At 42.8% G+C, this 24,526-nt stretch overlaps 1 protein-coding gene across 10 annotated transcripts in view; it reads right to left on the minus strand.

The window, feature by feature from the left end:
* The window catches only part of PDE5A (phosphodiesterase 5A), an 86,358-nt gene that overhangs the window by 54,699 nt on the left and 7,133 nt on the right, over nt 1–24,526 (minus strand). For 3 of the 10 annotated variants that reach the window (XM_081924918.1, XM_081924915.1, XM_081924913.1), the window contains exons 2-3: nt 6,521–7,109; nt 3,415–3,504 (exon numbers count right to left, since the gene is read on the minus strand). In XM_081924918.1, coding sequence (XP_081781044.1) covers nt 3,415–3,504; nt 6,521–7,105 — 675 coding nt within the window. In that variant the 5' untranslated portion in view covers nt 7,106–7,109. The other 7 variants (XM_081924914.1, XM_081924911.1, XM_081924912.1 and 4 more) reach the window with 6 other exon arrangements.

A 24,526-nucleotide genomic window follows, 5' to 3' on the forward strand; every position in this document is an offset into this window, starting at 1 on the left:
ACTGCATATTGGAGAAGAATCCCTGCAATGTTAGTGTAGTTTAAGTTGAAATGCTAAACACACTTATTAGGGAGTAAATTCCACTGGACACAGGGAAATTTAAGCCCTATTTATGTCTCCATGAGCCGAAGATACTTTCTGCTGGGTCAATTTGCCCCCAAATATGTGGGGGGATTTAAGCTGTGTAGATGACATCCCTGAGGGGGCAGGGCCTGGCATTATGTCCCAGCTTCTCCTCATGTGTTTGCTTACACATAAGGAAGCTGGATCCTGAACAGGGAATTATATCCACAAAAGCATGGATAGGATTGTGTTGTTAACAATCTTTGTGACTTTCTAGTGTTGTACCTATTAACTATTTTGCTGAATGTTCATGATATAAAGGAAATGAAGTAGAGATGTGGGGAAATTTGATTTTATTTGTATTTTAATGAGAAACTACCTAATTCAAACTTCTCCGTCCAATATGTGAATCAAAACACAGCTATCTTTCAGAATGTGTACAGAAATGCATATAAATGCATATGCTAGTGAAAATAACATATAAAATGCATTATATTCTGGGGGATTGACAGATTTGTCCACCCATAAACTGAAGTCAGGGTTAGGTCATGAGGCAGCCAGGTTTGCATATGACAATAAATTACTGAGGTTGATGAAACCCCAAGCAGACTCTGGAGGGCTCCAAAAAGATTTCTGAAAACTCAAACTTGTCTGAAAGAAAAGATATGCATATTCAGACGAAAAACCAACAACCCTCTCATCCCAGCAGATGGCCGAAATGATCAAGGAGATGAAGCTAATGTTTAAAGTAGCCACAGCTCAAAGAATAACAAGTTTAAAGTAAAATGACGTTTGGGATTAACATGAGTTAATATAACACGAGAAACTGTAAGTATATTTTGGAAAAAGCTGAAACGCTGCTGGGAAACAAGAACTGGAAAAACTCAGGTCCAAAAATTAGCCTTTGAACCAAAAGTTATGTGACAAGAGAAACTCCATACAGTCAAAATAAGCCCTGGGACACTCTAACAAAAGACCAGCTTGAGACCAGTTTACTGTCATATGTATTCTCTAAACATAAAGCAAGCTGGTCATTGAGTGAAGGACAGAGTAAGCAAAGGCTCCACAAAAATCTGTAGCAGCAAGCAGCGCTGCAGCAAAACATTGCAGAGTTCTCCCGTTCAGTGTTCCAGCCGTGACTCCTTCAAGGATGGGCCCATTTCCTTCCAGGGTCATCCTAGATCTTATTTTACAGATGACAACCCTCTTTTTAAAAGGCTTTGGGGCCCAAGTCCATTGTAAAGCGAAAGAACCAGAGGAAGGGGAGAGCAAGGGCCTTAAAATTGCCAGCTGAGCAGGAAGACTAGTCACCTGGCCACCATCTTCCGGCTTATGGTGAGATGCATTGCATTTCTATTTCAATTACAGTGGTACCTCGGGTTACATATGCTTCAGGTTACATACGCTTCAGGTTACACACTCCGCTAACTCAGAAATAGTGCTTCAGGTTAAGAACTTTGCTTCAGGATGAGAACAGAAATCGTGCTCTGGCGGCAGCAGGAGGCCCCATTGGCTAAAGTGGTATCTCAGGTTAAGAACAGTTTCAGGTTAAGAACAGACCTCCAGAACGAATTAAGTTCTTAACCCGAGGTACCACTGTATAGTTGTTGTTTAGTCGTTTAGTCATGTCCGACTCTTCATGACCCCATGGACCACAGCACGCCAGGCACTTCTGTCTTCCACTGCCTCCCGCAGTTTGGTCAAACTCATGCTGGTAGCTTTGAGAACACTATCCAACCATCTCGGCCTCTGTCATCCCCTTCTCCTTGTGCCCTCCATCTTTCCCAACATCAGCGTCTTTTCCAGGGAGTCTTCTCTTCTCATGAGGTGGCCAAAGTATTGGAGACTCAGCTTCAGGATTTGTCCTTCCAGTGAGCACTCAGGGCTGATTTCTTTAAGAATGAATAGGTTTGATCTTCTTGCTGTCCATGGGACTCTCAAGAGTCTCCTCCAGCACCATAATTGAAAAGCATCAATTCTTTGGCGACCACTGTATAGTAATAAATTCTAAAATTTCACCTACCCATTCAAATTATCAGATGCACATATTAGGCAAATATATCTCATCTTTTGCACATCCTATCCTGCTTGGTTTTCTGTTTCTTTTGCCCCCGTCCCCACCCCCACACAAGTCAGCATTCCAAGCTCACCAAGTACATGAGGTTCTCCTTGAGCAGTGTTGAGTCTCCCCTACCTGCCCAAGTAGCAGACTTTTTCTATTCTGTAATCCCCAGGTTTTCCCAAGGACGCTGATGCATCTTCCCTGTTCATCTTGACTACACAGGAATAGGAGAATCACTTAACTATTTGTTTATATGATTATTGCTTGGTGGGTACCAGCTAATCTTTATCTGAGGCTGGAACCAATTTCAGCAAGACTGGATTACGAGTCCAAAGGCAGGGCTTTCATAATGTTTTAACCTTGGGAGGGGGTACACTACTTTCACAATATTTTTATACCACCTTTCAATGAACATTTCCCATGTCATGCTTAGAGCTTGTCCACACTTCCACTTGTCCCACTGCTTTCCCCTCGGAAAACCTGTTCTTTATTGCTAAAATTGAGCAAACACCAACCAGATTTTCTGCGGATTGATGTTTGCTCCAATTCAATGGTAGAGAGTGGGTTTTCCTGGAAAAAGTGAGTGCATTTTCCTTTGGAAACATGAGACAAGCATAAAATCTCTTAGAGCTGTGCCTTCTAGGTCTGGAGGAAGTGTAGATGAGCCCTTAGATTTGACATCATAATAAATGGGAATTTTTAAAATAATATAGCCCTGATGGGCAAACACTGAAAGCAAGACATCCTTTTTTTAATTCTGCAGTTTCTCTTTTTCACAAATTTTCTTTTAAAAAATAAATAAATTCTGTCCCATTTTTTCCTTCCTTTGTTTTCCATGCTTTAGAGTGTAAGCCTGATTTTATGTAGTAGGCTCATTGTATTTTAGACCTTTCTAGTAATACATTTTCTACATACACAGTACTTCCTCATAATCCAGATTCAGTTCAGCAAGGGTGAAAAATAAAAGTTACAAGAAAATAGGAGTTTTATATTTGCAAGAAGAAAATGCAACTTCGCCGACTTTGCCAAAAATGGCTAATGTTACTTGTTAAATGGCAACACGGGGGAGGGGAGGAAACTGGCTGTCTACCAATTCTGCATAGTTAACAGTGCAGGTCCAAACTGAACTCTGTGGAATCACATGCAGACAGACTTTAAATAATAAAAAGGCAAAATCAAGAACAAACCATGTTGTGCTTTGGGACAGAGCCTGAAAGCTGAAAATGGTTAAACGAATTAGTGGAGCTGGAAATGTTACAACCAAGGAAGAGCCAGATGCATGACCTTACCTCTTCTCTATGGTTCTTTATTGGCATACAGAGGATGCTCTGCGTCCTGTAGCCCGTGAGTTGGTCCACTTCTGCATTAAATCGGGGATCCTGTCAAAAGAAGAAAATAGTATGTACACATTTTTTCAGAAACCATACCTATTTCCTAAGTTTATATGCCAATAGGATACTTGGGAATTCTAAGAAACCAAAAAATAATAATGCAAGTTTGTAATAGGTGGTTAAATTTCAGGGCAGTTTTGAAAGGTCCTGTCTGCCATCTTGATTCAAAATGGCATCCAATTGTATCGGAACACAGATGAAAACCTGCTCCATGATCCCAGAAATCATCATACAAAGTTTGGTGAAGATATCTTAAGAGGTGTCCAGATGCATAGTGAGCAGAGAGACAACACTGCAAAATATGTACCTCAGGTTACGAACTTAATTTGTCCTGGAGGTCCGTTCTTAACCTGAAACTGTTTTTAACCTGAAGCACCACTTTAGCTAATGGGGCCTCCCGCTGTCGCCGTGCCACACAATTTCTGTTCTCATCCTGAAGCAGAGTTCTTAACCCGAGGTACTATTTCTGGGTTAGTGTAGTCTGTAACCTGAAGCGCCTGTAACCTGAAGGGTCTGTAACCCGAGGTACCACTGTAATAGGTTCTGTTTCACTGTTCCTCTTGTCAGCAGTGTTCAATTATTTACTTATTAACGAATTTCTAAAGCACATGAACATTGCAGGGCAAAGCTTTCCCAAGGCAGCACACAATCACGTTAAAACAATGGCCTGGTTTGCACGTAACACTAAGCCAAACCATAGCTAAGTGTGGACATGCAAGTGTGCAGGCACTTATAAATAAAATCACAACTACTTTGCTCTTCTGTGGTCCTGCTGCTGCCATACTACCTGGAGCTATGTCATGGTTTGGCTGTGTATTATGTCTAAACCCGGGCTCATGCTTTGTTTCACTCCAAATGAGCTGCAAGCTATAGTCATGGTTTGGTTTTTGTCTTACTGCTCGCTTTTTGTCTGGGGACAATATAAAATAAACAATAATACAATCTTTAAAAAGAAAAACTCTGTTAACTTAAAATAGGGGGGAATAAGGTAATATAAAAAAAATTAAGCAGTATAAATCCCATTTTTCTTATAACAGAGAAGTCCTGATGAAATAAAAAGATACTGGGGGATCATTTAGAAACAGTAAAGAAAGGAGTCTGGTGAACATCTCAGGGTAGCGAATTCCACAAGTTTGGAGTCACTACCAAAAAAGATCCTGTCCCCCACTCATCCGCAAGTTATTTTTCCTGACATTTCCATCCCATAAAATAATGACTGAAGCACTGTGTGGATCATCACCATTTGCAGATAAAGAACCCAAATGTCACAAAGAGTTTTAGCAAGCTTACAAAAATTTGTAGTATCTCCTCCACTCTCACCCTCAGATTGAATATATTCCATAACATGCTGTTTGCCCAAAGCACAACCATTTTTTTATTTTTTTTCTCTCTCTCCCTGGAGAAAGTGAGAAAACTGAGGGAAGTGCAATTATGGCTAAGTTAGCCATAGTGATGAAAAAGACTAAGCTCTTCCATTTCAGGAAAGAATGTTAAAAGTTTAGTTTTGCCATTCTTACTCAGACTATACTCAGTTCCATACATACATCAGACCATAGACATATGTGTAAAGTTCACGTTACCAGATGTTACTATAATTGCTCAAGTTTAAAGCCCCAAAAATTGTATAGCAAATTACATTGTTTCCATTTCTAGGGCATGCTAAACGTTTATGTCAGATATCAATGTCAAAACATATCCAGAATCAAAATATCATGCCTGACAGCTATGGAATGGTAATATCCACAGGTCCACGGATCTCCTCCCTACTACCCAGCCCCCCAAAATTTTAATTCCAGTTACAAATGCAAACCAGAGTTGACTAATCATGACAACACAAATAAAATATACCAAGAACTAGCAGAAGTGCCGGGCCTAACTTAATTCCAGTGACTAGTTGCCTGTCTGTTCTAGCAAATCCCCAGCTCCACAATTGTGGGGACAGACACTAAGAACCCCTGAATCCATGATGCATGGAAAAGGGCAACAGCTCAGAGCATCCACTATGCATGCAGAAAGTCCCAGATTCAGTCTCCAGCGGCATCTCCAGGTAAGGCTTGGGGTGAACCCTGTCCACAACCCTGCAATGTAGACCAGCATTTCTCAAGCTTGGGTCTCCAGTTGTTTTTCAGACTACAATTCCCAACATCCCTGACCACTGGTCTTGGCAGCTAGGAATGATGGGAGTTGTAGTCCAAAAACAGCTGGAGATCAGAGTTTGGGAAATATTGAGTTTGATGGGTAGCTTCCTATGTTCTTACAGAGAGCAAATTGTAGACAATGGTCTAAACTGACCTTAAGAGACTGCAGTGAGGCATTTTAGGGAAGGCAACACTTTGGCATATTGGGCCCAAGCCACCTAGCATCATAAACTGTGCTATAGCACTATTAACAGTTCAGTAACACGCTGGTGTCATGTGCTTTCCATTACCTTCTCTAACCAGAAGGCCAACTGTTGCGTTCCTCACCATGTACATTCACACAGAATTTTCTAAATCCATAATGAGAGCCAGGAGTGTGCAGTGGTTAGAGTGTTGGGCTAGGACCTGGGAGACCTAATCCCTGCTCGGCCTTGAAGGTCACTGAGTGGTCAGTCACCATCTCCAAACTAACCAACCTCACAGCTTTGTTGGGATGGTAAAATGGAGGGTGAGGGGAGAACTGTGTACACCATGGCTGAGCTCTCTGGAGGAAAGATGGGACATCTTTGGTGTGGCAAATATTCAGCTACAGTGGAACCTCTACTCACAACCACAATCCATTCTGGAGGCCCGTCCGGAAGTCAAAACGGGTCACCAGGTGAGGCGCTGTTGTGGGCAGGCGCTCGGGGCGATTGCCCACTTCTGCGCATGCGCAAACAGCTGCAAACCCGTCAGTTACTTCCAGGTGTGCTGCGGACGTTGGGCAAAATGGATGAGAGCAGAGGTGGATGTAAGAAGAGGTTTGACTGTAGATGAGTGGTCTCTCTGGATAAAACGCACCCACCGCACAATTATTCTTTGTTTACCTCATACGCATCTTTGATGTTCAAAGGCTGCCCCAAAGCTGCCACGTGTCCCACTATGCCTTTGTTCCACTCCAGACGGATGCCATTGTTTGAAGCTTCTTCCAAGGTGGAACCTTCGGCAACGTCAAAGAGCCTGCTGATGAGAAACTTCTCATTGGAACTGTCTTCACACACCAAAAAGAGGGAGTAGCGGTCGGCGGCAATGAGTTCGTGGATGTGCAAGAAAATTTTGTGGCAAAGGGCTGTGACATCCAAGTGACTTGAAATGTCCTTCACCAATTCTAAGAGCCTTGAGCACTGATCCCCTGCATCGCTCCGAAGCGTCCGAGGTTGGAGAGGCATCTGCTCCTTCTTTTCGGAGTCCGACAAGAAACTCACGGTTCCAACACAATCCTTGACAACAATAGGCCTAAGGGGCCTGTCAAACTCAGAAGCAGAGATCTTCCTGGTTGGAGGTGTGGGATTAGTGCTCTCTGCCCGTGCGGCTTGGTGGCTGGGACAAGAACAGGCCTCACCGTGCTGTTTGGCCCCCTCTTTGCACACTGGTATGGGATGAACTCTCTCAGAAAACCATGCATTGACCATCTCTCTGCAAAAGAAGAGAAGTGCAATAAATAATGACTTCCATAAAAAAAGGAATAAATGTTTAAGGAAGGCAGATCCCCAAAGAGTAGTCTACTACCCATGCCTTCTAAACATGGCATTTTTTTAAAAAAAGATGTACACGTTGTACAGCCACATGCTTGTCCTTTGCTGAATGTTCTCCGTTTCAAGCCAACACAGCGGCTGACTTGAGCACTTAACATCTTGCGTCTCATAAAAAGGATGCACTCCCTCATCAAAAGCTAGCATCAGAAGTTCCGCAATACTTACCCTTCCTATTCCTAACGGCTCAGAACTCTGAAGGATTGCAGATTTAGAAAGAAAATAATGGCCAACATGCAAGACAGACATGTAAATCTGTCATGTTTAAAAAGCAAACACTAAAAAGCTTAAAATGCTGAAGCAACACCAGTTCTATGTCAATTCTCTAATCTATGTAAATTACTCAAATTAATTGTGTGCTGATTTCTTTTACATACATTTGCTTTGCTTCTGCTAGTTGTGGGGATAACCTCTGAAATCCTACCCTTTAACTACTGCAAATTATGCTCAGTGCCTTCTTCACGCTCAGCTTCTGAGCTGTCAGCAGGCTACACTATGCTCTTACACTGACTGTTGCCTTCAGTTTTAAGAAACAATACAACTGTTGTGATGCTCAGTGGTACGGCTCCATGTTTGTTCCTGTGTTCCAGTCTCAGCATCTCAAGTTAAGGCTGCAAATGTTGCCTGAAGCTCTGGAGAGCCAATGCCAGTGAGTGTAGAATCAGAAGTCAACTAAACAGGGAGAAAAAATGCTGTAGATATAAAAACTGTGTTTTTATATGTGGGTTATGTACACTAGGTACTGTCATTAAAGCTAATTCTTTCACTTGCCATAATCCTCAAAACAAAGTACAGCTAATTGTTGCTGTATAATTCAGTTTCTCTGCTTCTAAACAATTGCTCGTGGTAACTCAGGAACGTTACAAGGCCCAATTTTTTTACAGAACTTTTATCCTTTACAGATGGTGGAGCAATGACTGCCAACTTTCCAGATTATAGTTAGAATGAAGCTTCCATGGAAACTAAAAGACTTAATGTGGAGGGAATAGTGTTGAATGATACTGAGGCTTTCAGGGACCAAGGATTTGTTCACTTGCACCAGTTTTTTTGCGAGCGAATATGAGGGGCATGATGTTCACTAGAGCTGCTTTGTTTCCCTGTCCATGAAGCAATAATGCAGCCACTGCCTGCCTGTCCCTATGTAGACCTACTAAGATCACTGTGGTCATCCAGGAAGTTCCAGTTAGCGGTACCACACATTACATTCCATTGTATAGTGGAGATCTGTAAAGGGGTATTTTCCACTGTTGTCCTTTGGAATGTTCTTCACCCTAACCATAGAGGAAGCCTCGTGGGTTACTACTTTCCCAAACTTACCCTGACCGCTAAAGCAGGATTTAGTTTGTTTGTTTTTTGTATTTACGATGCTGTATTGTTGTGATCCTTGATCAGTGTTTTTCTGGTGGTTTATGGCGATGGTTTTTAGTATACATTTTAAGTTTTTGCTGTAGACCACTTGGAGATGTTTTAATATTAAGTGGTTTGCAAAGTGATATTGTTTTAATATTAAGTGGTTTAGAAGTGATATTGTTTCATCTGCCTATTTAGGCATATAAAATAAAATTGTACATCAACGTTCTCAGGATAATGTGCTCTGCTGTATACAGGAATCCCCTATGCACAGTCTTTGATTTATTAAAAAAATTAAACTCTCTTCTAACTTTAAACAAACAAACAAATAAATTCATATCACACCCATCTGGCTGGGTTTCCTCAGCCACTCAGGGTGGTTTCCAGCACATATAAAAACATAATAAAATATCAAACATTAAAAATAAATATCTCTTGAAATAACTAAAACAGAAGAATGAATGCAGATGTTGCCTGGTACTGGAACCTCGGGTGCTCACCTGCTGGGAGTTTTTATATTAATGCCATTAGCTAGCTCTGCCTTTTAAATTAGCATATGTTAAGAGGTAAAGGGGATCCTTTTATCTCAGCGTGCTTTTCCTTTCTTGCAGCAGCTCAGCCTGGCTTTCTCAGCAATGCTTACAGCTATTCGATGCCTGTTAAGAATTAGGAATATGGCAGCTTGGCTAAGCAGAACGCAGGGATAAAATTGAACTTCTTGTGCCTCGTCAGTAGCCAATGGTTACAGTCATACAAAAAGCCAAAGCACAACATGCTGCTAAGTAAATGAACAGGAAGGAGCCTTGGACTTCAAGAGGAGGACCCTGGAAGAGTTTAGTTTCAGCAATAAAATAACCTGACTTGTAGTTGTGTAGATATCAGTCATCATGGCTGAACATTAACTCTGGAGGAAGACCAGGGGAGAGTGGGAGCATGTGAACCCAAGACCTGTGGCGGCTCCTTCTTGCTCAAGTGTGCAACACTAAACCATGGTTTAGCGTTACATGCCAACATGGCCACAGTGTTTGCTTTTGTTTTGTTCTGAATCCTCAAACAAGTTGTACCAGAGCCTTGCAGGATCAGGAGGTAATGCGATTCATTACAGCAACACAATGCAACACAGCACACCACTTGGCCAGTCATGTTTCAGAGACACACATTACATCCACACTGTACATTTAAAGCATAATTAATGCACCCCCCCCCAAAGAATCCTGGGAACTGTAATTCACTGGGAATTGTTAATTAAGGAGGGCTCTCAGGATTCTTATTTATTATATAGGATTATCTTGTTATTTAGAATATGGTGTGGAAGCATCAACAGCACTACTGTTGCAACCAGATACCTTGGTGTGATTGTTCAGGCTCTGGGCTTTCCATATTTTGCACACAATCTAAGGAGCTAAATGTATAACTCTAGTAATCTGGAGGACTTCTGGTCTTTATTCACTGCCTTCTTACAGAGAGCCTCTATAGCCCAAGAAACACGAGACTGTCAAGACTGACTTGCTACACTGCAGAAGCTTGCATTATGCAGAAGATTGTGTCTGATAACGTCTACAGAGGCAATCCAAAGAGGAAGTAAATAAATTAATTTAAAACAACACTGAGAACATAGAGGCAGACAGGGAGACTGATTTAATCAGATCGAAGTCAGAGGCGGTGTTCGTGCAAAAATGCCTCCTTTTACAGGATTGTCAAACAATGTGATTCTCGCCCGCTGCTTGTGTTATTTTTAAATAAGGCAAACAGTGTGATCAGTTTGTTAGAGTGAGAATACCAAAAAAGTACCCTCGTGCGAAACTGTTATTACTGGCGCCCTAACAACTCAACTCAGCTTCCAACTATCTAGAATGCAAGAGTCGTGGCTTCGCCCTATAAGGGATTTCTCATTGTTAATATGGAGAGCACAGTAAAACCAGAGATATTGAAGGTCAAGGCTGCAAACAAAACACACAGATGTGTTTACGCAGCTATTTTTGTTGCCTTCTGATCCCATGCTCAAAATACCAAAAGGAGCAAAACAAGACTTAAAGGTTGTCCAACTGGAATATTTCAGAACGGACCTCTCCGTTGACTGCGCTCCACCACCAGATTCATCAGGCTCCTCCCTCTTGCAGGAGTAGGCAAGAAAATCTGGGGGGCATCACACCCACAACCCTGTACCCTCTAGAGGGAGAGATGGGACTGCATGGCCTCTCCATCGACTCAGCTGAAAGACTAGCAGCTTTTGGCTCCTTCTCTCTTTGAAGTCTTTCCATTCCACTACAATAACTCTGTAACACCTTGGCAACCATGGCTCTAACTAAGGAATCCTGGGAGCTATAGTTTGTTACAGTTCTTGGGAACTGTAGCTCTGTGAGGGGCTCCTATCAACTCTCAGCACCTTTAACAAACTACAGTTCCCAGGATTCTTTCGGGGAACCCATGACTGTTAAGGGATGCTTTAAATAAGGATGTATGGTGGATGTGACCTAAGAACCGGTGCCTGAATCTGCTTTCTGCTTTCTTCTTTCTCCCTCCCTATCACATTTCCTTTGGTGTCTTTTTAGCTCAGGGAACATTTTTAGCCCAACAGGCCAGGACCTTATCTCCTGTTGATCATCTGATGCCATAGTGTCATCAGTAAATGACACCTGTCAAAGTCCATTGTGCAGTAATTCCCAAACACCTGGCAACCAGTCGGTTGTAAGCCTAAAGGCTGGGATTATCGTATTACCATACTTTTCTGTGTATAAGACTTTTTTTTTTTATTCCAAAATCATGTTCAAAATTAGAGGTTGTCTTATACATGGGTAGTGCATTGTGGAGCTGTGGGATAGATTGCTGCTGTGAGTTGGAGATTGTCGCTGGTTGCTGCTGCAAGAGCTGTTGTTGATTGGCTGTCGCTGTGGCAATTGGGCTGTCGATTTGCTGCTTTCTTCGGCAATGGGACAGAGGATAGGTTGGTCTGGAGATGTACGCGAGGGGTGGGTGAGCGGGGTGGGGTTTTTTTTGCATTTTCACCTTTAAAAAGCTCAACAACTCTTGCCCCCCCCCCAAAAAAAGCTTAACAAAAAGCTCAACAACTTTGGGGAATCTCCCCCCCCCCATTTTCTTAATTTTGAGTCCCCCAAAATAGGGGGCGTGTTATACACCGGGGCGTGTTATACATGGAAAAGCACGATATTTATGTATTATTTGTTAAATGTATATGCTACCCTTCCTCTCAAGGGAATCCACTGTAGCAAACACATGAACAATAAAAAAATGTAAACATATTGTGACCAATTCCAGTAATCCAATATAGTCTGCAACTGTATCTGTAAACTGCTCTTGCAGCCTTTTTCAGCTGAATAGCGATGCAAAAATACCTTTTTTAAAAAAAAGAATGATGGGGTAAAATATTTTGCATTTCTGTTCACTGGAAGTAGATTGATCATCATTCTAGTCTATTAACACAGTGCATGTGGAATGAGTGTGTGGAAGTGAGCCCCAATGTATAAATGGAATCTATGTCCATACAAGCTGGTTATATGTGAGCTGTGTTCAGTTGTTCAGGTTAATGCATGGCAGCTGAAGGCGGGGACACTGTGTGCAATCCTGCTCCCCCTCCAACATCCATTCACTCTTCATGGATTAACGTATGAAGAACTCTTAATTTGTCTCTAATGGGGGAAATGGCACTACTAACCACATCTGCTCAGAAACATCTCATTGAACTCAATAGGGCTTACTCCCAGCCTGTTATGTAGGGTTAGGATTGCAGTCTTTGACCGGAAAATCAATGTTAAAAAAGTGATTTGCTCCACCATATCTGCAAACCAGGAGCCCATGGATGGAAATGATTACATTTGCCACCTATTTGGAGGGAACGAGATTCCTGAATGCATGGGCAGGGACTGGCCCTCCCATCTCGTTTCCATAGCGAGCAACAAGAAAGCCCCACTGGATACATGAACCATCTCTGCTGGATTGCACTTGTAAGCACTGAGGTTGATATGCACCAAGTAACAGACAAAATATAGGAAAATCCTGCTCAGAAAGAGCAATTAATTCTTATGGCAGATTCTTTCAAGCACCGTTAAATGCCCTTCCCCTTTTCTTTCTTCTCTGAGTGTAACTATAACTACTCAAAATGTACAATTTGATCACCTATACCTGATGTCCTCCAGATATATTTGGACTACAGCCATACTCACTGGGGCTGATGGGAATTGTAGTCAAAAACATCTGGAAGGTACCAGGTTTGGAAGGCTGAACTAATTCCTAGCATGAGCTAATCTCAAATGGCACACACTCACACAAGCCGACTAACAACCGTATATGGTTTTCACGCCCTAGAGTTCAGTCCATGGCCCTTACTTTGCAGGAATAAAATATGCTGCTGATTATGACTTAGGAGAAATCACAAGACATTTTGCCAACAGTCAAAGCAAGAACAGGAACTTGCTCTGAAACCTATCAACAAAATCACATATGTGCCCATTGCATAATCATCGGTCTCACACAGCACAAGGAAGAAAGTGCTAGTTGGTCAGCGCAGGATTCCCCTTTTTATATCTTCCAAGGATTTTTTTTTTTTAACGCACACCATTCATCATGCGCATTTTATCTCAGATCCAAGGTTTACAGCAGGCAGAGGCACGTTATTATATTACAGAGCAAATCTACTGTAATTATGGGTCACTGCCTGCTAGAGCACTTGGTACAGAGCTCTGGAGATGGCAGAATGGAGCCAAAAACCAAAATGTTATTTCATAGCCTGCAAAGAAAATGACCACTTCTATGAGATGGGTTTAGCTTCTTGCTTGTTTTATAAACTGTGGATGCACATGCTTGGATATAAGATGCAGAGGATGGAGCACTGGTCTTGAAATTTGTTTTTAAAAGGAATTCAAATCCCCCTTCAGCTCTATCTCATCTTGGGCAAGTCACTGTCTCCCTGCCTAGCCTACCTCAGAGGGTTGTTGTGAACTCTCGGCTCCTTAGTGGAGGGGAGGAACACAAATGTAGCTGTATATATTTTCAAACCATTCTCAGGGAATCTTACAGCTACCTGACACAAAATTAAATTTCTGTTTAGGGCATTTTGTGATTCCTTGACCTGCTTGTCACATGTGACAAAAGCTCATGAACATACAAAAGGAAACCACTGTCAATTATGACATACAGCCATTTGTCGTGTGACATGGGGCTTCCAGAAGACACTTCTGGGTAGGATTTGTTTTCTTGAAACTGCTTATACTGAGATCTTAAAATGGAATTTTAAAGTGCAAACAAAAATTAACATCTTAGGGAATCCTACTATGATCCTCAAATTTTGTAAGTTCATAGTCCTCACAGTTTCTGAGAACTTGTAAACATGGCAGTGTGACAAAGGGCGGAAAGCTAAAAACAATTTTAAATGCCTTCAATCTACTGGCCTCCTGCTTGCACCATCACCATAGCTCTCTATAACCATTGGAACACTCCCAAAACATTGGATTGCACTGTACATATAAGTATTTTGCAATTTCAAATCTCATTTTTCAAAAAATGCTAATTTAACATTTTGGAAAAGATAAACCTCTGATTCTGCATAGCTGGGAGTTATTAATAACAGGACTAGCATAATAGAAACCAGCTATAATCTTCAGTACTGAGAGAAAGAATACCACACTTTCTGGCACAAAAGGGATTGAATTCTGACAGGGACACATCTTCGTGGCAGTGATGCAGTGGAGGGTGTGTGTGTGTGTGTGTGTGTGTGTGTGTGTGTATAAGAGAGAGAGAGACACAGACAGACAGACAGACAGACAGACAGACAGACAGAAACTACCGGTATATAAAATCTGCTGGAATTTAGGACTCAAGTTATGATAAGCTCCTGCACTTCAGATTCAGGACTACGCCATTGCTTCTTGCTAAAATCTATATTTCTCATTCCTAAATCTGATCAAAAGAAACAAAAGTGATAATTCATTAGCATGTCTATTCTCCCCCACCCTTAATAAACTTTTTCAATTAATGGAAAAGTAATTTCCATAGAATGCAAACTGAGTTGTAAGGTAACTGATGGTCAACAACCAAAAGCTGAACCAATTTCATGTTTGAATATGGGTGAAATGCCAAATATATGTGATATTCCAGGTACAGAGTGTTGATCCTATCAAGGCACATTTTGTGCCAATTAACTAAATATAAAATGTGATTTGCAGTTTTCCTACCCCTAGCATGAATTCAGTTTGGATTTGCCCTCAAAGAATGTGCAAAACTGCATCCCTATTTCCAGTGCTTTTTTCTGGGGGGACGCATACCCCTAAACATTTTCTGAATCTTTGTACTTTTGTCCATTTACTGTATTTATTTCCCCCAATTTGAACTATAAAATGGTGATTTTCTTGAGTCATTATGAGAGTACCCCTAAACATTTTAATTTTTTTAAAGAAAAAGTACTGTCTATTTCTACAGATATTTTCTCCTTCCTGCAGGGATGGGCAGAAATATCCACATATATTCAGGCAATTGTTCACATAGCTCTTCAGATCCAAATCAGACCCAAGTGAATAGAGCACATTCATTCATAATGAGATGAAGGTTGCATTCAGACATGGGGCTGTGTTACTTTGAAGAAATGGAAGCAGTGAGAAATTTTACTTTCTTGGGCTCCATGATCACTGCAGATGTTGACAGCAGTCACAAAATTAAAAGACACCTGCTTCTTGGGAGAAAAGTGATGAGAAACCTAGACAGCATCTTAAAAAACAGAGACTTCACCTTGCTGACAAAGGTCTGTATAGTTAAAGCTATGGTTTTCCCAGTAGTGATGTATGGAAGTGAGAGCTGGACCATAAAGAAGGCTGATCGCTGAAGAATTGATGCTTTTGAATTATGGTGCTGGAGGAGACTCTTGAGAGTCCCATGGACTGCAAAAAGATCAAACGTATCCATTCTTAAGGAAATCAGACCTGTGTGCTCACTGGAAGGACAGATCCTGAAGCTGAGGCTCCAATACTTTGGCCACCTCATGAGAAGAGAAGACACCCTGGAAAAGACCCTGATGTTGGGAAAGATGGAGGGCACAAGGAGAAGGGGACGACAGAGGATGAGATGGTTGGACAGTGTTCTCGGAGCTACCAGCATGAGTTTGAGCAAACTGTGGGAGGCAGCGGAAGACAGGAGTGCCTGGTGTGCTCTGGTCCATGGGGTCACAAAGAGTCGGACACGACTAAACGACTAAACAACAACAACAATACTAGCACTTCTATCCCAATTTTGAACACTCCTTTAACACCACAGTACCTGTTACAACATGGAACCATGGGGGTTTTTTTACATATACATTTGCATGTTCCACTAAATTCATTTTACACCACGTATGACCCAATAAACATCACTGGACATGTTGCTACTCCCCCAGCATTTACACACTTCTGTTCCCCCACATGATTCACCCATGAAAACTGCAGAAAAACTGTATGATGCTATACTGCCTAAATTTTGTCAGTTTTACTCCTGCATTTTTCTGGTTTAACACAGTTGCAAACAGACTCTTTGGTGAAAATACTAACAAAGAAATAGGTGCCAGATTCCACTATATTCTGCTAGATTTGCAAAGGTAGCTGTTTTGTTGTGTGAAAGAGCAAATAAAATGCAGAAATTATCAAGTACAATGGCGGACTTTGGGCTCTCAAATATTAGGGGCACCCTGTGCAACACTAAAATTATGCTTCATTCTATAGCATAGTTGTGGTGCCCCATGCAGTGTGATGCCCAGTGCAGCCACACATGTTGAGACACCCTAAAACCACCTGCATCGTGTAAAGAAACATCAGGAAAATGGAATCAACTGCTGTCTGAGATGCAAGCTGAAATAAAGTGATTGGCAGCCAGAGAAGAATGACAGACCCAGAGACAAGGGCATGTGCGTCGGAGGGAATGTTTGTACCCTCCCAGATAAGGGTTTTCGAAATTGCACTCCCTTCTCAGTCCCAAGTGAATCCAGAGCCTTGAAGAAAACAGCAACATATTTTCAGCTCCAGCAGCATATTAGGGACGCTTATCTACTGGAAGGGACGCGCTGTTTTCGCTGCAGAAATGAATATGCAGAGTTATCCGTGGCCTCCTTACACTTCCACACAGTGCTGAACATCTATTTTAGGAGCTAAGGTGAGGGATACTGAATGACTAATGAAACTCTTATTAAAGTGAGATGGTTTTCATTCATCATCTCATCGAGCAATCTTTAAGAAAGATCCTAGTATTCCAGTTTACAGGTAAAGAAGGGTAAGCCAATAATTTTGCTGGCAGTTTTTTGCTGGCTGAAAATGCTAAAAACCCAGATCCAGAACATACTGCTAGATCAGCCTTTGCCAACCTGGTACCCATCATCTGTTTTGAACTATAACTCTCACCAGCTCCAGCCAACACAGCCATGCTGGCTGGGGCTGGGAACTATAGTTCAAAACATATGGAAGGTATCAGATAGGCAAAGGCTACGCCAGGGGTCAGCAACCTTTTTCAGCCGTGGGCCGGTCCCTCAGACCATGTGGTGGGCCGGACTATATTTCGAAGAAAAAAATGAACGAATTCCTATGCCCCACAAATAACCCAGAGATGCATTTTAAATAAAAGCACACATTCTACTCATGTAAAAACACTAGGCAGCCCCCACAAATAACCTAGAGATGCATTTTAAATAAAAGGACAGATTCTACTCATATAAAAACAAGCTGATTCCCAGACCATCCATGGGCCAAATTGAGAAGGCGATTGGGCCGCATCCGGCCCATGGGCCTTAGGTTGCCTACCCCTGGGCTACGCTGTATCAAACTGGTTGATAAGGTCACAACTCTCCAAGAACTTCTTCTGAGCAAGATCTATGGACTCTGGGGGTCCAGAGCTGTACTACTGTGCATCCTGCATATTTCCGTGGGCTTTCAGTAAAAGAACTGCCTTGTCATCATGCCAAAGAACAGTCCCCGCCTTATAGCTCGTACTGAGGAATGCTAAACATTCAGGAACACAGATCCAGTTTCCAAAGCAAGCCCTACTCCTGGTGTGATCTCATGGATTCTTATGAAGTCCTGTTAATTCAAGTATGTCGTATGGCCTTTTAAAAAGGAAAAAATAAAACGGGTTTCTAAGATAATGGCTTTAAGGAGTATCTTTATACAAAGTAATTCCTCCCAAAGCTCACTGAATACTTTTTAAAATATTGGGCTTGATCCTTCCCATGTTCTCTGTGCGTGGACCTGCTTATGTACACTGCACTTTAAGCCCAAGTCCAAACAACTGTCTGTTCACTAAAGAAGGAGGGGCTGTGATCCCAAACCTCTGCTGAACGCGCCCCCCCCTCCCAGTCAAGGAGGCTTTTAAAAATTACTGTGAACACACAAAGTACTCCGCACATGTATAGCCTGGAAAGAATCACACCCAAATTGTTTATATAGCTTGAACTTCAGTAGACCCTGTTATAAATACAATGCCGGAGCCCTCTCTTAGTTCTCTTAGGGTGAAATAAGTTAAATGTATTACAAGATAAACATGAACTGCAAGTGACAACCGTGAGCAGAAACATAGAAAGTTAAAACAAAACATGAAGGCGGTGTCCCTCTGATGCTGAAGATGCCATTTGAAGAGTACGCTGTGGGGATTCTGATATTATAAATTCAAAGCTGCACTCCCATCTACATACTTGGGAGAAAAGCCCCAATGAATATAATTAAGCCTACCTATGAATAATATGGATGGGATCAGAATACCTGAACTCTCGGCAAAACTGTTTCAAAATTGATTGCAGAAACTTTTCTAGACAAATGAGGCTGACACATGCCAAGGCTGAGAACTCAAGAACACAGAGGTTGTACCCATTACCTGGAAGAAAGCCCTATGAACACAGTGGAACATACTGTTGAGTAAACCCAGATTGGAATGGGTTTCATGCATTTTTTATTTACCCATAAACAAATCACCATTACTATGTTAGTAGTTTGGAGCATCTATCCCTGACTCCGTCTTCACAATCATTCATGTGACTGTAACCAAGCCTAAATGTACGCCACTGAAATCACACAAGCAAATATGAGCAGTATGCTGTGGATATTTTAGTCTGCAAATGTTACGTCAATAATTGCATGGTTTACTGCATTATTCTTTGATGTTTCCCTTCCACTGAAATTATATAATAGGCAGTTTCAGCCACAGCAGATAGCGGGACAAATAACATAGGTTTTAGGAGACGTGCTAAACAGGACGTAAATAAAAAAATGTGTCCCAGGAACAGAACATTGGAAGGGTCCTGCTGGATGAGGCCACTGTCCCATTTTGTTCAGTGTTCTGTTCACACAGATGCCCCATGGAAAGCCCGCAAGCAGGGCCTGAGCGGAACAGCACTCTTCCCACCTGTGAGCCCCAGAAACAGCAATTTGGAGGTATAATGCTTCCAAGAGCAGAAGCAGAAGAACATAGCTATTGTGATTAGTAGCAATTGACCATTTATGAATTTGTCTAACCTATTTTAATGCCGTCCTCCTTGATCGCTACCCATAGTTCTAGCTATGTGCTGTGTGAAGCAGCATTTTCTTTCATCTGCCCTGAATCTTCTAACATTCAGCTTTGCTGGATGGCTCTGAGCTCTAGTGTTACGGGAGAGGGAGGAAGGAATTCTCCCTATCCACCTTCCGCATACCATGCATCATAGAATCATAGAATTGTGGAGTTGGAAGGTACCCCAATGATCATCTGGTCCAACCCCTGCAATGCAGCATGCCACGCATCTCTTTCATGTACCCCCTACTCCCCTTATTTGCTTTTCTTTCTCTAAACTGAAAAGCCCCAATACCGCAGCCTTTCCTCAAAGGGCAACTGTTCCAAGTCTGAGTTCCAATGTCCCGCCTGCCTGATGAGCAAATCTTGGAAACCATCGCTTCTGAATGTTCCTTTCCCCTACACCACCTGCCGATTTGACGAGCCATACTTGCAAATCCATAGTTGTGTAAGGAACTCTTTTTGTAAGCACCTGTAGATCAATTGAGAAAATGAAACTCTTTGGTAAAATTGGTTCAATCAGTTCTCTGAATAAGGGTCAAAAAACAATAGTAATTCACGCACAAGAAAGGTATCTGAATTCTCAGGTGAGCCCCAAATCTTGCAGAAGTACACAATCCTTCGGCAGTGGTGGGGAAACCAAGGTGGGTGGAAACCCCTAAAACAGTCCAACAAAAACTGAGCATGCTCAGTGGACATGGAATGTTGATGGTAAAACGTAAAGGGACCCCTGATCATTAGGTCCAGTCATTGCCGACTCTGGGGTTGCAGCACTCATCTCGCTTTATTGGCCGTGGGAGCCGGTGTGCAGCTTCCGGGTCATGTGGCCAGCATGACTAAGCCGCTTCTGGCGAACCAGAGCAGCGCATGGAAATGCCATTTACCTTCCTGCCAGAGCGGTACCTATTTATCTACTTGCACTTTGATATTCTTTTGAACTGCTAGGTTGGCAGAAGCTGGGACCAAACAACAGGAGCTCACCCCGTCACGGGGATTCGAACCGCCAACCTTCTGATCGGCAAGTCCTAGGCTCTGTGGTTTAACCCACAGCGCCACCGGGGGTTAAAAAATGCCTGAAAACTAGGAGGGTAGGGGAATGGAATGCAGTATCTTGAACAGGAGCATTCCAAGTCACAACACTTTTTTTACAGGTCCCATTTGTTGTTAAAAAATTTACATTCCCAACTTCTCATAACTCTACTCACCAAGCTGTTGTCATTTATAAGAAAGCATGTTGCTATCAGAAGAAAAGGACAAGCTCTGCCTCCCATAAGCCATCAATCAGTTCAGCTAATCAACATGGAATTCAGAATTGCTGCAAAAATCTAGCATGTTTATACAAGCTGCTGAACATTCGCTGGACATATCTGAATACCTTGCCAGCAGCGTTTGACCTTGGACTAAATTGGATGCATTGACCACAACTTTCAAACTGCCTCCCCCATGGTATTATCATGACTTCAGTATGCAACATTATAAAATGCACAAATAGGTATCTTTTTAGAAGATTATTTAAGATGGAAACACACCCTTTTATTTTCAAACAGTTAACTTTCAAACAGATATACAAAAGATGAACCACCTTCCACATTTCACAGCTGTAAGTTTATAAAATAAGTTTTGAAGACTGATTTCCGCCAAATTTAACATACACAATTTTTGTAAACAATTCTGAACTCACAGTAGAGCCTTACAGGGTGTTTCCAAACAAGCCCTAAAGTTAAAAACAGGAGACTGTGATCATGTTAGGAATATGGTATAGCATTTTACTTAAGCTTTAGCAATAACGTATCTTTACGACCAACACAAAGCAATTCCCAGCATTTAAAAATGGCCATTCATCCATCTTCATGGGCTAAAAACAACAACGAGCCAACACAATTTTATATCAATTCGGAACAACTTTCAGTTTCTAAGGCTACAAATCTAAACACACTTACGAAGGGGTATGGCATGCTAAATGCGGTAGGGCTTGCTTCTGGTACAAATTTACAGGACTGCACAGATTAAGCCACGATCAAATCTGAAGGACTTACTTCAAAGGTAACATTGATATAATCAGCCTATAAAGGAAGTATCTTAGCTTGAAAAACTGGTATTTCTCAAGAGTAGCTTAAAAGTTCCCTGTTTGACATTATGAAAAGGTGTCCTATAATATGCTAGCATTATACATATCTAGACAGAGATCCCACTAGGCTGCAGAACATGTAATACTGTAATATGTAATGTGAACAATTAAGCTATACATAATTGGGATCACATATGCATAAAATATGTCTATGCCTATCAATAGATAATGCAGCTAATAAAGATAGCCGTATATAAAATACACCAAAGCATAGTTTAATGCTGTTTTAGTTGATTGTCTGCCTTTCAGTCAATTAATCAACTAAGAGAATTAAAGTAAATTAGCACATTACTGAAAGGTCAGGTATCAATGTCATTTTGAGAAATTGGGAGATAATTTAAAACTTAACCATTTCTTTTCCCCAACAGCTAAGTAGGAAAAGCCATTATTTTTCCATTTCCTGTGATAGGTACACACCACAACCGAAACAGTCTAAAATATGTGTATATGTGCATTTGCCTCTCAACTTCAGTAACCAAAATCAGCTCCTGATTATTAATCAACAGAACCTTAACAGATTGATACACAAATCAGAGCATGCTGCTCCAATGATTATGCACGCAATAATTATACTATATCCTGTATCATAAAGAGCAGAATTTATGAACATCCAAATGTGGTAAGCGTTACACAGTACATATTCACAATATATTTGGGTGCATTTAAGAACTGTTGCCAACACCATTAGTGGCATTATGTACCTAAGTGAATGGAAGACAGAAGAGGATCACTTGACCCCATGACCTGGAACACATTAGATGCACTATGCCTATAACTACATAAAAAAAGCAAGTAGGGATTCTGAAAGCCTGTGCCAAATATTACACAGCTGCTATGTTTGGGGTTTAATCTATTAGAGCTTTCCTGCGTAAAGTTCTTACCACAAAGCATCAGCGTTATTCCACTGCAGTTTCACCCCATTTCCACACTTCCCCTTTGCAGGCGGCGATAAACCCCCAGCACATTACACGGAAGTAACTTCCGCAGAAGTATCAGCGGCGTGAATAAGAGGCTGCATCCCCCCCCCTCCCCAAAATGCTGCGGGCTTCAAGAAATCTTCCAACCGCGCGCAGGAGGAGCGCAGTAACTTACTTCCAAACAAGTAAAAGCGCTGCAAACCAGGCGCAATGACACCTCTGCTAGCATCTCGGCCTCGCGCCCCCCCGCCCCCAGGTTAAAGTCCTATTCTGATTTATTTACTCATTTGGGCTCGAAATATCTGACGGGGAAAGGAGCCTGCCTGTTGAGGGAACCTTAAAAAAATGAAAAGGCAAACAGCAGGAAGAGGAGCTTGCCAGACGCAGATGGGAGGCAGTGACCCGAGCAACCTGCGAGTCAATAATTGATGGGAGCCTCTTTGCCTTACCGCACCATCCCAGGCGGAGAGGCACCGCCGCGGCCAAGTCAGGCAAAGCCCATCCCTCGCCGGGAAGCCAGCGGAGCAGCAGCAGATGGCGAAGCCCTGGAGAGAAGCCCTGGAGAGAGCGGCGCGCAGGGCGAGCTCGATGCAAGAGGCGACCCCCGAGGCGCCCCAAAGGACAGCGCACCGAGGCCGAGAGACTTTTTGCTTGCTCGCCTGCCTCTCCACCGGGGAGCTCTGGAAACCTCTCTCTCTCTGTGTGCATCGTCCCGTCCGCTCTTTTGTTTATAACCCTTCAAAATGGAAACCTGACTCCGCTGCTAAAAATAGCCGCGATCCCGCGGGCCGAGCAGCGGGTCCTCGGCGCTCCAGGGGAAGGGGAGGAAATATACCTCGTTTTGTCTCCGAAAGGCAGCATGTCAAACAAGAAAAGGAGCCAGGAGGGAATCCAGGCGCGCGGCTTTGATCTATCTCGGCAGTAAATCTTGGCGGAACAACATCCCACCCGTCCTTCCCCCATGCATCAAAAAGGGGAAGGGAGAGAGAGAAAAGGGCAAAATAAAACCCACCCTCGCGGAGAATAAATTCCCAGGGAAAACTTCTTGTCCTGGCTGGGCTGTCACTAGAGCGACGTGTAGCGCAGCGCTGCCCCCTGGCGGGGAGCGGGGGCCACGCCTCGTTCGCCGACAGGGGCTTCTCTGCGTAAACTTACCGCAGAGTTGCGCTACCAACTTCTCGCCATGGATCGCCTCATCGCAGCCATCGCTTGGCAGCAAAGCGAGGAGGCACCGCTTCCCCAGCCTCCGCCAAACACCACGGTTTGCGCCCTCACGAACCCGCCTCCCCACACCTAAGCCCATTTTAGCCCAGCAGAAAGCCCTTGGCTTCCGTGTCCAAGCCCCCAAGGAAAGCCTGTCCTTTCTTCAGGCACTTGGGAATGTCACTCTGCGGAAGCTACTCCAGCTTCCCAGGGTTACCGGTATTTGGGTGAGTGGCAGCCAGGAAACAACATCTAGGCCACCTTGTGTTGAAATATAAGGGTATTAAATATAAGGAAGTAAGCGGGAGTGAGAGCTGGACCATCAAGAAGGCTGATCGCTGAAGAATTGATGCTTTTGAATTATGGTGCTGGAGGAGACTCTTGAGAGTCCCATGGACTGCAAGAAGATCAATCCTCTCCATTCTGAAAGAAATCAGCCCTGAGCGCTCACTGGAAGGACAGATCCTGAAGATGAGGCTCCAATACTTTGGCCACCTCGTGAGAAGAGAAGACTCCCTGGAAAAGACCCTGATGTTGGGAAAGATGGAGGGCACAAGGAGAAGGGGACACAAAGGACGAGATGGTTGGACAGTGTTCTTGAAGCTACCAGCATGAGTTTGACAGTGGAAGACAGAAGTGCCTGGTGTGCTCTGGTCCATGGAGTCACGAACAACAACAACAACAAAGTGGATTTCATTCTCAAAACATGAAAGCTGCATATAAACTTTGATTTGCAACATTGGCCTTAATTTTCCTTAGGCTGGGACTGGCGAACCTGCGGCTTTCCAGATGTTCTTGGACTCCAACTTCCATCAGTCCCAGCCAGCATAGCCAATGGTCATGAATAATGGGAACTGTAGTCTAGCAACATCTGGTTCCCCCATCCCAGACCTTAGGTCCTGCCTACATGACAATTCACAGACTCGACTCACTCTCCCTTACTGTCTCGTGGACAGTGAAACTGAAGCACAATCCTCTCACCCAACACCTTTAGTATACTCAAATAAATGTCTCCCTATCCATGAATTCTAAAGCTTTTCGCCAGCCCATAGATGGCTGGAGTTTGCAAACAAGGAAAAAAAATCCCATTTGCTTTTACGGTTGTTAAATTGTCCAAAAAAAGGGAGGGCAAGGGAAGATTGCAACCCACTGGAATCTTCACTAGGATCCCACGTAACTGGGATGTCCTAAAAT

The sequence above is a fragment of the Podarcis melisellensis genome (genome assembly GCF_964234715.1).
Source record: "Podarcis melisellensis genome assembly, chromosome: 9".
NCBI lineage: Eukaryota > Metazoa > Chordata > Lepidosauria > Squamata > Lacertidae > Podarcis > Podarcis melisellensis.